Genomic DNA, 14632 nt, shown 5'->3' with positions numbered 1-14632 from the left:
GCGGAGGTGCAGCACATGTCCATCATCCAAAAGGAAATTCTCTCTGTATCTTCCCAGACCAATCATTGTCATTGACGTCGTGAAGTATGACAGCAAAGTAAAGTCCAAATGAGATGCTAATGGAACCATCTTGTCACTTGGTCTATGACAAAGGAACAAGCTTGAGATCTGACCAAACACATCACATAGCACCTCCACTAGTGTTTGCTCAAGATGCATCTGAAGTCTTCTTGAACAATAAATAACCTAATCATATACATGTAGACCAGCAAGATTGGTAAGACTTTGAGGCAAACATTTGAAGGTAAAAAATGTTTTATTACAACAATGCAACTTCTACATGATCAGTTCTCATGAAACACAAGTTCACTACAAATCGTGTTCATCTAACAAATGATAAGTTGTCCCCGGTCCTTATTCACAACAAACTCTTTCAGGACTGTCATCAAGATGTCTTTATAGCGGCTCTTAATTTTGCTGACCTTGATCTTGGATTCTGATGGACTTCCAATTCACTAGCCAATGAAATCCTCTTACTCAATGGTGTCCATTTTGATTCAACTATATCAGCCATCTCGTCCCAACTATGAGAAACACCGTAACTCCGCAATCTCATTTGGTCAGACACTGTCATATTTTTGTCCGTGTCGATATCGATACCGTGAAAATGTCTCTTGATGATGCGATCCTCCAGGGAATGGAAGGAAATGGCCACACACCGCCCTGTCCCTGGTTTCAATAGTTTATAGACTTGTTCTAAACCATTGTAGAGTTCATTTAGTTCATCATTGACGAAGATCCGCAGCGCTTGGAAAGTCTTTGTTGCCACATGAGCATGCCTCATCAGTTTGTCTTTACGATAAGCTCTGAAAAAGTTGTAGGAAGATATGGTGTTATCTTGCTAAGTTTAGAGAAACTTATGTCAATGAAACCCAGTCAGAAAAGACTGGTTGGTTGTTCTTTTTTCTCTATGTTGATCAGTTTCTGACAAATTCCACTTCCACCTGAGACAAAGTCACAACCTGTCTTTATTTCACTATTTTAAACTATCATTGCTCTGATTTTTATTGAGATTTTATTGAAAAACATTTAAAAACACTCACCCCTCCATAAAGACAGACTCTACCACTTGAGCCAACTCCTTTGTTGTCTTGAACTTCCCATATGTATACCTGGCATCAATAATTGCCTGGGCTATAACTCGTGCCTTTTTCTCCTCTCCATATTTCTTCAGTATTTCGTACAGACCTTGTTGATTTAAATGGTTCACTACATCAGCTGCAGTTGGCTTGGCAGGATCCCTAAGAACAAGTTTAGAACAATAGTAAAGGATTATGCAACATTACCAGTAAATGGCTATTCATAGGTATTACAGTACTATGATTGCCAGTTGAAGGTCTGCAAGAACAACAGCCTCTGCTATAACCCTGTTGGTCAGGTTATCTAACATCTTCTGAACATTTGTGAGACAGTCACTCCTGCTGTTAGGATAAAGATGCACTTCATTCTGAGCTCCAGCCTACCATGCAAATGCCGGTCGGCCAAATCCCTTGATTTCAGGTCAATCAAATCTCTTGGAGTTTTCTAATAATATCAACAAAAAGGACATCACCTCACCTATTCCAGTCCATCCTCATATCTAGGGGCCCATCTCTGACCAAGGAGAACCCTCTCTTCGCCGTTTCGAACTGCATGGAGCTGACACCACAGTCAAACAATGCACCATCAAGGGAACTCTCCTCAATGCCGATATCCCTCAACAAGTCCTCTACCTCACTGAATCTACCTTGGACTGGAATGAGTCTGTCTCTGTAATATTCAAGATAATCATAAAATAAACCAAAATGATGAAAATACATGTAGAGAGTGACTTCTCTGATCTGAATATTACAATGTTATAATGCTGGTTTCTTTTTATTGCACTTCCTGTAGGAAGGGCATGTACACATCATCAATATTCACTGTAATGACTGTAACTTGCACTGGGCCCCCTCCCTGACCATGTACTTCAAAGAAGACATTCTTACCCATAATATTTTTGCAATTCAGTGCCTATTCGATAAGCCAAAGGATCACGGTCCAACGCTATTACTTTCACACCAGGATATGTCTCGAGGATAGACTGAGTGTGGCCACCAGCACCAAATGTCATATCAAGAAAAACCTGAAAAGAGACAATCAGCAGTGAAAGAGACATTTGAACACAGATTGTGCAATAGTCTCGAACTCTCTGCTTCTGCATACTCTCTCTCTCTCACTTGGTAATAGTGCAAGCATGTTATGATTACACCATTGTGTCTACTGCCAGCAGCTCACTGAAGGTCCCCTCTACCTGCACACTATGATAAGTCAACTAAACAGCATCTTACATGTAATACCGTTAGTAACAAAGAGGTCATTCTCTGCAACAAATATCTTACACGCCTCATAGAACGAGACAGGAGGATGACAATATTTGAGGTATCATGAACCCAACAAAAGAATCAATCTGGCGTTTCATTCTGTGAGGTGTGTACCATTGTCATGTTCCAAACTCTGTAGATTTGTTATACTCATACCTGGCCACTTTGTGGATTCAAAATCTGCAAGACTTCATCTTTCATGACAGGAATATGCAGCGTACGTCTCGTGCTCTCTTTCGGTTGAGAATGCCGAAGTTCCGATAATTCTCTGTCTTGGGAAGCACAATATGATCTGGCAGACAGTTGAGATGTACCAAGTCCTTTCAAAAAGGACAAGTTGAGAGGTTCAGATAGTGACCATGTTTTGTGACTAGCAGTGCGTAATGTTGAGTGAAGTCTGCTTCTATTCAACCGCACAAGTTCCGTCATCTGATTGGAGCTTGACCACCTGGCAAAGCATATACAAAGTTTACTGAACTCCATCTTGTGACAGCAGATAACATCTAAGGTCTGTTTTCATAGGAAAGATCTTATCAAGGTAATTCCTGAAAAATACAGGTCAACTATGAATGAGACTAATAAACTTAAACAGGACTGTAGCCCAGGCGTGGCTAGCCAGAAGTTACAACCTGTCAAGTAAGTCCAAGACTATAGTTCATATGCCACAAACTCCATTCCATGATTAGTCGTTTTACATTGAGGTTTTCAGCTCACTATAATATAGCCTACACGTCGTCACAATTCTGTTGGCATCACATGCAATTTCAAGGCTCAGCCAGGCCTCTGAATCTGATTATCATGATGGGGGCGGGCGAGGGGGTTGGTCCAGCAGCGGCTGGCAGCGGACATTTGTCTTGACTCTTGTTTGCACTGCTAGAGCTTAAAGTCCTGTGGTACAGTCTAGAGAGCAGTGTCATCATTGGCGAAATGGACCAAAGTTTGCGAGGGGCTGAGTTTCGTCCAAAATTAGATCTGTTTACACACTACGGCAATGGCGTATTGCAGGTACACGTCAACGGGTCATTGATTGTCGGACGTCAGTTCGCCAAGAAAACCAAAGGAATCGAAGGATTCATTGAACTCATCAACACATCATTAGTTTTCAGTGAAGTGCAACTGTATTCCTAGGTAGGCCTAAATCACTTTGGTATATAGAGAGTAAGATTACAATTAACTCACGTTAAAGTTTGAGTTCCGGGGAGGTAGCGTTGTCAGTACGTTGGTTTAGGGGCGCAATAACCTAGCTTATAGCGAGCAATTAGTACACTAAGATTTCAGTGATTAACATAATAGTTGCAAGTATTTGGCATTTTAGACTCATAATTCGTGCTATAATAACTACGTTGTAAACATAATGCTCAAAATTGATTCATGAAAAAGTTGTTAGGGCAATATCAAGCAAGCAGTAATGGAAAAAAGTGTAATTCCATTAACTGAATATTGTTTTTAGACACTATAACATTTTAGGCCTACTTTTCCGTAAACCACGAGAACAATGTATGTGAAAAAAACAACACATATAAGTGAGCGCCGAGTATACAGTAATTGTAAGGTAAAGAAAAGCTCGGTCTCTAAAGTCTGGAGGTCCGGAGTCCGTAAATGTGACGGTCACGAGAGTGATTTGTTCTTACGGATAGATCGAGAGGGCGGTTTGGGGTTCCGCCGACGGTGCTCGCATGCATTAGTCGTATCCCCGAAACCTTTACAACGCGAACAAAGCTCGTGGCATCCATGACGGTATAGGAATTGACGGTGAGGTAACAAAAAAACTCGTGGCATATCGGATGCGCATCCGATGACGGTAAAGAAATTGACGGTAAAGGATCTCGTGGCATATCGGATGCGCATCCGAAGACGGTAAGGGAATTGACGGTGAAGGATCTCGTGGCATATCGGATGCGCATCCGATGACGGTAAAGAAATTGACGGTAAAGGATCTCGTGGCATATCGGATGCGCATCCGAAGACGGTAAGGGAATTGACGGTGAAGGATCTCGTGGCGTATCGGATCCGAAGATGGTAAGGGAATTGACGGTGAAGGATCTCGTGGCATATCGGATGCGCATCCGAAGACGGTAAGGGAATTGACGGTAAAGGATCTCGTGGCATATCGGATGCGCATCCGATGACGGTTTTATATACATATATATATATTATATAAATTTTAGTTTTACACTATTATGTAAGTGCAAGCTCTAGTGAGCTCACACAACTGTTTGACAGTCCTGGCTCCTCCATCGTGCTGACAACATGATGAGAGAGATGAGACAGTCACAGCCAGGCAAAAAAAGTCTTGGCTGCTCTGCCAAGTTGTCAACATGGTGAGAGAGATGAGGAAGTCACAGCCAGGCCGAATCAGTCCTGGCTGCTCCACCGTGTTGACAACATGATGAGAGAGATGAGGAAGTCACAACCAGGCCGAATCAGTCCTGGCTGCTCCACCGTGTTGACAACATGATGCGAGTGATGAGACAGTCACAGCCAGGCCGCATCAATCTTCGCCGCACTGCCTAATTGTTAATAAGGCGAGAGAGATGGGACAGTCAGAGCCAGGCCGAATCAGTTCTGGCTGCTCCACCGTGTTGACAATAATTATGGTGAGAGAGATGAGACAGTCACAGCCAGGCCAAATCAGTCTTGGCTGCTCTGCCAAGTTGTCAACATGGTGAAAGAGATGAGGCAGTCACAGCCAGGCCGAATCAGTCCTGGCTGCTCCACCGTGTTGACAACATGATGAGAGAGATGAGGAAGTCACAACCAGGCCGAATCAGTCCTGGCTGCTCCACCGTGTTGACAACATGGTGAGAGTGATGAGACAGTCACAGCCAGGCCGCATCAATCTTCGCCGCACTGCCTAGTTGTTAATATGGTGAGAGAGATGAGAGACAGTCACAGCCAGGCCAAATCAGTCTTGGCTGCTCTGCCAAGTTGTCTATATGGTGAGAGAGATGAGACAGTCACAGCCAGGCGGCATCAGTCTTCGCCGCACTGCCTAGTCGTTAATATGGTGAGAGAGATGAGACAGTCACAGCCAGGCCAAATTAGTCTTGGCTGCTCTGCCAAGTTGTCAACATGGTGAGAGAGATGAGGAAGTCACAGCCAGGCCGAATCAGTCCTGGCTGCTCCACCGTGTTGACAACATGATGAGAGAGATGAGATAGTCACAGCCACAGTACTTCGATCGTTTCTCCTCCGCACGTGCTAGGACGTGTCTGTCGGAGCTGACAGCTATCTCGATGATTAGGACCTCCTTTTCCTTCTCATAGAAGACGAGCATGTCGGGGTGCCGGTGTTTTATAGCCGGGCCCGTGGGGACTCGCGAGTCCCAGAGCAATCTCAGCTTCTTTCCAGAGTACGAGTGGTCATTGGAACCGGTGTAATGTTTTTGAGTGTTTCTGTTTTTGAGTGTTTCCCCTCATTGTTTGGGAACGCTCAAAAATAGATTGACAAGTTTTTCTGTGTATCCCCCCCATTGAAAAGTCGTGGTCTCTCTAGCTGCCTATTGTTTGGAAACACTGACACATGGGAAACAACCACAGATGTTACACCGGCTTCTCAAGACCACATACCGATGGTATCCATCAATATGTGTCTCCTTGACTGATGTAAACAGTACCGGTACCATTATATAGAGGATGTAGGGGCATGCAATGGCTGTATGGGAGGATAGGTCATGCCCCAGACATCAACAATCGGTGATCCTCAATATTGGTCACCATGGCATGCATGCATGCATATCTTAGAATAAATTAACTATGTTGCATATACATGGCTGTATAACAAAATAGTCAAAATTAGCAAAGATATGCACATGTCACTGTGCTACGAGTATTTGGTCAGCAGGCGTTCGTCTATTACGCGATCACGACCACTTCAAAACGTTGAGCAGATAAACGAAAGTTTGATACCTAACTAATTTCTGAAAGATCAATATTTTGGTTTTGCTAATGTGCCTTCACTAATATGTTCTTTCGTTTTCATCTCAAGAAATATCAACCTGAAAGTGATCTTGATTTTATCGATAGATACCTATTACACCAATTAATATTCTTATGTAAGAGTTTTTTAAATATATTTGTCATAACAATTTTACAATACCCAAAATATGGGTCATACCAGCAGACCACAGGCCTAGTCTACATATAGGCCCCTACTATAAATCAGATACTTGGTCGTGGTCAATTGGACAGATTACCACTCGGAAGAGATTGTCCCCATGTTTATTAGAAATGTCTTTAGGACCGACTGACTGATGAGACTGCCCATATGATTATTGGAGATGTCTCTTGGACAAATTTCTCTTCGAGTAATTTCTAATTGAGGAGCCAGCACAATTAAATACTCCATTGGCATGTGTGATGTTATCATCAGTATCTTTGTCACAATTCTGTATCCACTTTCATCTCGGTTGTGTTGGCATTTGTTTCAGGTATCGCACATTCCCAGAAACCCAATGTTCTGTTGATTGTTGTGGATGATTTGAGACCAGCTATTGGCTGCTAGTGCTACGGCTAAAAATCAAACGAGGACTGACAACGAATTTGAGGGCTTCTTTCCAAAATTACACTGCAGATAAATTGATCAAGTAAAGTATTTTTATGTAGATATTGACGTCATTTTGGTGGCACGTTTAAGATGACTGTGGTCCCAAGTAGTACTCAAGTTGTACTTAAAGAGTTGTCAGGTAGATATTGTGTACTGCCAGTCTCGTGAGATCAGATAACCAGCTGGCAGAGGTTGGTTGTTCCATTGTCCGTCCCCGCCCCCCCCCCCCCCCACTCCCCTTATTTAGGGGGTACATAGGCTTGTTCCCAAGTTTTAAAATCACCCCCTAATGGAAGGAAACAGCATTTTTTTGTACCCCCTATTTGCGGGCTTTTGTGAGGAAATTAATTGACCCCCTATTTGAAGGAAGGATTTGATCTTACCCCCCTAATTGAAGGGAGTCTTGGATCCCTACCCCGAGGATTGTGTTTGATACCTTGGTGATAGCAGGCTGTGTTTCCTCTTCATCATCATCAAGGGCTTCCTGAGCAACATGTCTAAGGTGGGTCTGCACTTCTGGAGCAGCAAAGTTCACATCCCCATCAGGATCTTCATGGAAATGCATAACGTGTTCCTGAACATCATCTCCTTGCTGCTGAGGATCCTCAGAAGACCCAGGGAAGGAAAACATGAGAAAATATACCCCTATTTTCAGTTTTTGAAGGGAAAATAGCAGTAATAACACCCCTATTTTATTGATTTTTCGGGGATTTTTCCCCGAAACAAGAGTGAAAATTAACCCCCTTTTCCCGAAAAATCGGGAACGCGCCTGCGGCCCCCTTGACTATGGAGGTGGGGGGGGGGGGGGGGTGTCCGTCCTTGTGAGATGATTACCACGGTACAACCAAATCAGTTGTCTTGTACAGCTAAATGACCATTTGAAGTTGTGTCAATGACTTCCCAACCTGACCAGATAACCAGCTGGAAGAGGTTGGTTGTTCCATTTTCCGTCCTTGTGAGATGATTACCACACGGTACAACCAAATCAGTTGTCTTGTATCACAGTGTAATGTTGTCTTGTACAGCTAAAGGACCCTTTGAAGGTTGTGTCAATGTCTTCCCAACCTGACCAGATATCCAGCTGGAAGAGGTTGGTTGTTACGTAGGCTGTCCTGTCGTCTCCAAAGTTCATTAGCGGTAACCTTTGTGTAATTTTTAGGTTGTGTCAAGGTCTTCCCAACCTGACCAGATAACCAGCTGGCAGAGGGTAGTTGTTTCGCGTCAGAGTTTTTATGTTGTGTCAAGGCCTTCACAATCTGAATAGATAAGGAGCTGGCAGAGGTTGATTGTTTCCACATCCCACAGACCATGCAGACAGAAAGATATTGGGATTTCACCAATCGCAATTGCCGTTGCCTGTACCATGACAGAAGACGGACAATAGTGCGATGGCCTTCATGATTTTCCTTGGGTTGGGGAGTTCCTGGGCTGATAAGGGCTGGCATACATTGGGTCAGGTCAAGTCTTGGGGTTGAGAAGTGGTGTTGGTGTAGGGGTGCCTACCCTTAGGATAAATGTGTCTCAATTTCACCATGGCAAACTGACAGCACTTCACCATAGTGAATTGGGACGGTGAAATACTTTACCATGGTGTGCATGGTAAACTCTGAACTCACCATGGTGAGAGGGCGGGCCTGGGGTTCCGCCGACGGGGCTCGCATGCCTGAGTCGTCCCCCGAAACCCTTAAAGAACTGTAAATCTCGTGGCAACCGTCTCCGGCGACGGCGATAAGGCAACTGTAAAGCTAGTGACATGTCGGATGCGCATCCGATGACGATAAAAATCTTGGCACCCGTCTCCGGCTGGGCGACGTTGACGGTAAGGGAATTGTAAACCTAGTTTTATACGGGTCCAGTGACGAAAAGGAGAGGAGTGTCAAACGGATTACTCTGCCCATGGGAAAACAAAACAACGCAAAATATACAACATCACTTTTATGCTAAAAAATCAATTAATAAGAAAACACATAGATATCGTAATTACCCAAATAATCAAAAAGAAGAGCAATGCAAGTGACTGAAATTGCAGTTTAGTTACGAAACAAACCGGAAATTAAAAAAACACCAACCATGAAAGTAAGACGTGACTTGAGAAAAAATAGCTTTTTTCATAACTTCATGTTACAACCACTTTCGTAGCTTGCCCGTGAAGTTAGACTGAGGCGAACTACAGAGTTCAAATCCCCTTATAAGGCAGTGTCCTCCCCCATTTTAACGGAGGCTCAGCTCGGGTGCCAGCTTTTTTCTCTACTTCTACCTTGTATACCAGTAACCACTGATTACGTCAAGATGAATGGAATGATGAAAAGCACGTGGTTCCGGTTTTGAAAACGAGGCGATGTAAATAAACAAGTTTCAGAGAATTTGTAGAAAGTTCTCCGCTTTTCCGATCAAAATTCTCCGGTTCGAAGATATCAATACCAGTACGAACCTGTGTAATTAAAACTTTTATATAGGCTACACAGAATCAACACACACAAATGTTCGGGATTCTTGTGGCTGGTCGTTTGGTAAGCAAATGTATTGTGTCATGTTGTGATACACAAAACATACAATACATGTTTAGATGTTATACCTGTTATACATGGTCATGTATTGGTGCAGGTGACTGTTTATCGCCTATTGCTGCAGTGCTTCACACCTCCAGTCATTTTACAACGAGGTGTGAATAGATATGTTCATATTACATACAGCTGACTGAGCTGTCAGATTGATTGCCGCAGTTGACCGAAAGGACGAAACAACCTACCATCACCATGACGTCCTTGAATTGGGTGTCTTGTGATGTGGCCTTGCTATTGCTTGCATTGTCGCTTGGTGGGGAGGGCATAGATGGACGGTAACACGGTCTGCTGTAGGTAGGATGTAATAACAAACCCCAAGATGAGAATGATCAATCTATTTGCCTGACAATGCAGACATTGACTCATCGACATACCACTTGTCCAAAATGAAAATACATTTCATGATAAATATATGATGAATTGATTGAGTGATCATGTCCGTATCGTCTTTTCCAGGTGCAAACTGAGTTCATCCAAACCAGTGAAACTCAATTTCTGTTCAACATCCCTGATGCAGATAGTATCAACCACATCGTAGTGTTCATGACAGGCCAGGTACCATTCCCTGACACTATGGGAGGAGCCGTTTACTTTAGTTGGCCCTCGGCCGATGGCACTCCAGGCTGGCAGCTCATTGGTCACATCACAAATAGCAAGCCTAGTGCAATATTCAAGATATCCAACCTGAAGAAAGGTGTGTATTTCTTAAAAAATTGGCAGAAATGTTTGTAATGTAAGCAAATTAAGTATGTAAGCAAAAGTTAACATCAAGTTTATAGTGACTTGCATATTTTGATGAGTTTGAGCCAATAATAGAAAGCACAAGAAACTTAACCTTCTTTGGGAAGCCCCTGAAAGCACTTTTTGATGGTGTCATATAGATACTTCAAGGCTATTATACAAAGCTGACATTTTCTAAAAATAGCCTGTCCACTAATAATGATGTGTGTTCTGTTGTTGCAGATGCTGAAGTTGGTGCCCATCCCTTCGAGAGTCATGCTGCCCTGTCACACGGTGCACAGATCGGTGTCTCGGTCGAAACACTTGGAGAGATAGCCCAGCAAACACCAGTTACAGAATCAACAACGAAAATGGTGACTTCCTTTGTAGAATTTACGACGAAAATGTTGGAGAATTGCTACAATTATGTATCTTCCTTTGGTGTTACACAAGCACAGATGACGCAACAGCCAAATGAGACCTTTGTTCCACTAAGTGCATTACATAAATGGTATGAAAGTTTTCAAAGGAAAATGGAAATGAACCCCAATTTCTGGAGAAGCTGATTTGGAGTGTCAGATTTTATATCACATTCTGTTTTATCATTGTTTTACTCAAGAGAGATCTTACTAGCACTGCCTTTTGGTGGGGCCCGCTTACTGTGGGTGAAAGCAGTGAGGGACTTTATTACCAAAAGGTAGCAGCTATAAATTGTGCTTTTACACAATAAAGGACCTGATGTGTATGAAGTTTAAATGGTCAGACTTATACTGTATTGGCCTCCTAACTTTTGCTGCCATCTTTTTGTTATAACATCCCTCATTTATCTAAGGAAAGTGCCTTATCATTAGATTCGTCCACTTTCCCAAATTGCATTGAGCCTAACTTGATTTGGAAGGAGCAAAATAATGATTCCAGCTTTTAATCGGTTTTATATTGTAATGCTGTGTGTGAATCTATGTCTCTATGATGGGGAAATGAATTGTGATGGCATCTGTCAACTTTGTGAGAGTAATCATGCTCGGCACATTGCAATGCTATTACCCGTTGTTGTGATTGGCAATGGGTGTGTAACTTTTACCGTATGTAAGCTTTCTGCATGAATGTTTTAGTTCTGAATCCAACAGCTACATGCATTTTAAAAATAGAACACGGAATTATATTTATTGACTTTTTGGTCGTGTTGGAGATAACAACCATTCCAGTTGCATTTTTCAGCTGATTTGATGTCTTCCCTGAAGTCTTTGACGATTATTGGGTCTGAAACCAGTGGCGAATTTAGAAGGGGGGGGGGCATGTGGATCCACCACTGTGAAACTGTTGGCTGACTATTAGATTGAAATTCATCTCCTATTTGCTTGGTGCTATATATAAAGCAACTGAGGCACCCAGCTGGTGTGGTTTTGTAATACATTTTGTGTATGAATATATTAAGTACATGTTGCTTGTAACTGTGAGGTTTATATTTTGAAAAAGGCACTGTCACATTGGGTGATCTTGAGCAGAGGGGGGGGCAAATTTGCCTCTTTGGACACTCTCCGCCAGATGTTTGTCGACCTTGAAACTCCATGTATGATTCAAGGGTTGATATTCTCACTATTCTGAGGTGCTCTTTGGAGATGAAGAGATCAATTGACCATTGATGGTCAAGGCACGTTTTCTGGCTGCTGGTCAAAGATGGCCCATTGTACAAAGTCACCCCACAGTTGTTCAAGGAGAGAAAATGTGGGATGAATGAAGAGGTTCAGTGCTACACTACCTGCCTGATAACAATAAATCATTACTACAACAATTAGTCAGTTATATTAATCAGTTTATTTCCAGTAATTGTTCAGCAACACATGACCAATATAGAGACAATGTCACAAGCAGTGTGACGGAAGAGTGACAATGTCACAAGCAGTGTGACGCAAGTGTGACATTGGCTGATGTGAATAAAGTCTAGCATATGCTTTTACTTCAATTTTGTACAGAAAGGTGTAGTGTAAATGTACATGGAGTTTTAGATAAAAGCATTTGCTAGTCTTTATTCATATCACCCAATGTCACAAGCAGTGGGACGGAAGAGTGACAATGTCACAAGCAGTGGGACGGAACAGTGACAATGTCACAAGCAGTGGGACGGAACAGAGACAATGTCACAAGCAGTGTGACGGAACAGTGACAATGTCACAAGCAGTGTGACGGAACAGTGACAATGTCACAAGCAGTGGGACGGAAGAGTGACAATGTCACAAGCAGTGGGACGGAACAGAGACAATGTCACAAGCAGTGGGACGGAAGAGTGACAATCTCACAAGCAGTGGGACGGAAGAGTGACAATGTCACAAGCAGTGGGATGGAACAGAGACAATGTCAAAAGACATTGTCATTGTCAGAAGCACCGTGACTGGACGGAGAGAAACAGCGGCCTTACGTTGGTTGGTTTCTAAGAGAGATCATGAAGGTTGCTGATGAACCATTGGTGTCAACGTTCCTGTCCAGGTAACCTATTACACTTGGAAGATTGGTGTTGTTCTAAAACTATGTCCGGCGAGATCATTTCTGGCTGAAAAAATTCATCATAAACTTTGTAAAATAAGGAGTAAAGTATACAACCCAACGCCATACATACAAATAACCCCTATAGGAAGGGTCTGATACTGTCCCGTCGCAGAGTTACAGTTTTTAGTGTTATTACAGCAATGAATAGCACCGGTTAGCTCTCCGTAAACGGTATCTTTCACTGTCGTATTGGAGGTTGTGCAGTCGTCGTTGAAGACCCAGCATCTGCGTTCTATGAATGTCCTGTCATGTATGTCCTTGAGGACAAGTTTCTGCAAGGAATGAGAGGCATGATATGAGGAGAGATGCGGCATTCGGGCTAGTCTAGACGGGGAGTGGTTTGTACATATATGGACAAGGAAGGCTAACTTGCCAAAACCAGGGGCTCAGTTCAAACGATATCCAAGGTAACGAACGATCTAACAGATCTCTATCTCTTTATAGAGTCGGGCTAAGACCATTGTCGGTCTGAAAGTAGAGTTTGTGCGTTCAACCTACTACTACAGCCTGAGACAATGATAGTAGATGTCACAACTGCCCTACTCAATCCACGAAAAAATGGTTCGGGTCCATGTCACTGTCGGGATATCTCCGTGTCTTTAATCAACTCGTATGCAATAAAGTATGGTATCTAAAACCACCACATCAGCAAACTATCCTATTTGTCTTCCACTCACAGCGCACATATTTTCGCCGTTTTTGGTGTCGCATCCTCTCCGGTAATTCTTCGCGTCAGATGCGCTGAAGTTCCCCTCTCCGCAGCCGGCAATGGCTGTCAGGCCGCGGAAAACAGTCCCTGGAGGCGCCGTATCGCTGCTGCCGCAATTGTAACACTCAAAGGTGTCGTCACATAGGATACCTAACAAGAGAATCAATAAACTAACACACACCACCTATACGTTTTGTCTCCTATTTCAATATCACACCGAACGTTCTGGTGAACAAGGATGGCCTTGTCCCTCCTAGGCCCTCGATGATGATGATGATGATGTTGACAACAACGATGACGGCCATGATGATAAGGAGCTTCAATGTCCTACACACAAGAGTCAATGATAACTGCTAACAGTGTTCTCCACAGGGACAGCCACAGTGCCCCACACCTACTAACACTCACCTGATGTAAAAAGCGCTAGGACAAGTAACATCCACATTCTCCCAGTAAGTACGTGTACTTCAATCAGTTCTGCCCAAGAGATGTTGTTGATAGTCACCACCAGTATTCTCCATCCACCTGATTTTCCTAGATTATTACTGTCACAGGACAGACACACAAGTTATGTGACGTTGATATTGTAGCCATGTCACTGCATGAAAGCCGTCCGTATGATACACAACACTCTGATTCAGTCTTTATGTTTCGACAATGTCTTCCTGTGGCTATTAGGACGAAACTCTCAATGGATGATCAACATGAACATGAGGTTTATGTACAGTTTCTTCATATAGGTTATTGTTATGATAGTGTTGATGATATTTCAATAGGCATTTGAGCGTGGCCATTGCACTAGGTCAGGTTAGTCAATACGGATGATTGAAGAATACAAAAGGGCTCTAAATATAATTTGTGCGACCCAGAGTTACTTGGGGGGGGGGGGGGTCCTTGTATTTTTGGCGGTTGGAAGATTCGTCCTTCTGGCGACAAATCGACATGTGGCTTGATATTGGACGGCGATATGGTAGGGCTTGGTGATTGGCACAACCACGGACACTCTGGTATTCTAGAGTCCGAGGTACAACTATGTCGACAGAGTCTTCTGTCGTGACTACAGGATGGTCATGAGGCTTGTAGACACAGAGAAGGGTTTGTAAATGATTGTAACGGGTTTCTCGAGAACGGTTAGACTGTTGGTGGAT

The 14632-nt window shown here is 43.2% G+C and overlaps 2 protein-coding genes and 1 long non-coding RNA gene across 4 annotated transcripts; 1 reads left to right on the top strand and 2 right to left on the bottom strand.

Annotated features, from left to right (window-relative positions):
• Positions 1-165: 165 nt before the first annotated feature.
• LOC135492203 (12S rRNA N4-methylcytidine methyltransferase-like) lies at positions 166-3924 on the bottom strand. Of its 2 annotated transcripts, none has more exons than XM_064778492.1 (6): positions 3582-3924; positions 2559-2947; positions 2028-2164; positions 1618-1809; positions 1104-1301; positions 166-866 (listed from the first exon to the last, which is right to left on the bottom strand). In XM_064778492.1, exons 2-6 carry the CDS (start codon positions 2883-2885, stop codon positions 446-448), a joined length of 1275 nt encoding a protein of 424 aa, XP_064634562.1. In that variant the 5' UTR covers positions 2886-2947; positions 3582-3924; the 3' UTR covers positions 166-445. The 2 variants fall into 2 exon arrangements, with proteins under 2 accessions (XP_064634562.1, XP_064634563.1); XM_064778493.1 differs by having other exon boundaries at positions 167-866; positions 2559-2850.
• Positions 3925-9287: 5363 nt separating this feature from the next.
• On the top strand, positions 9288-12028 carry LOC135491974 (protein Hikeshi-like). Its single transcript, XM_064777979.1, has 3 exons — positions 9288-9457; positions 9968-10205; positions 10475-12028. Exons 1-3 carry the CDS (start codon positions 9428-9430, stop codon positions 10795-10797), a joined length of 591 nt encoding a protein of 196 aa, XP_064634049.1. The 5' UTR covers positions 9288-9427; the 3' UTR covers positions 10798-12028.
• On the bottom strand, positions 12028-14164 carry LOC135491975 (uncharacterized). The gene is made up of 3 exons (XR_010448002.1): positions 13893-14164; positions 13453-13634; positions 12028-13047 (listed from the first exon to the last, which is right to left on the bottom strand). It is a non-coding gene; the product is annotated as an uncharacterized LOC135491975 (long non-coding RNA).
• Between the last annotated feature and the right edge of the window lie 468 nt (positions 14165-14632).

Source organism: Lineus longissimus, chromosome 8 (genome assembly GCF_910592395.1).
Source record: "Lineus longissimus chromosome 8, tnLinLong1.2, whole genome shotgun sequence".
Taxonomy (NCBI): Eukaryota; Metazoa; Nemertea; class Pilidiophora; order Heteronemertea; family Lineidae; genus Lineus; species Lineus longissimus.
This window is presented reverse-complemented; position numbering and strand designations above follow the sequence as displayed.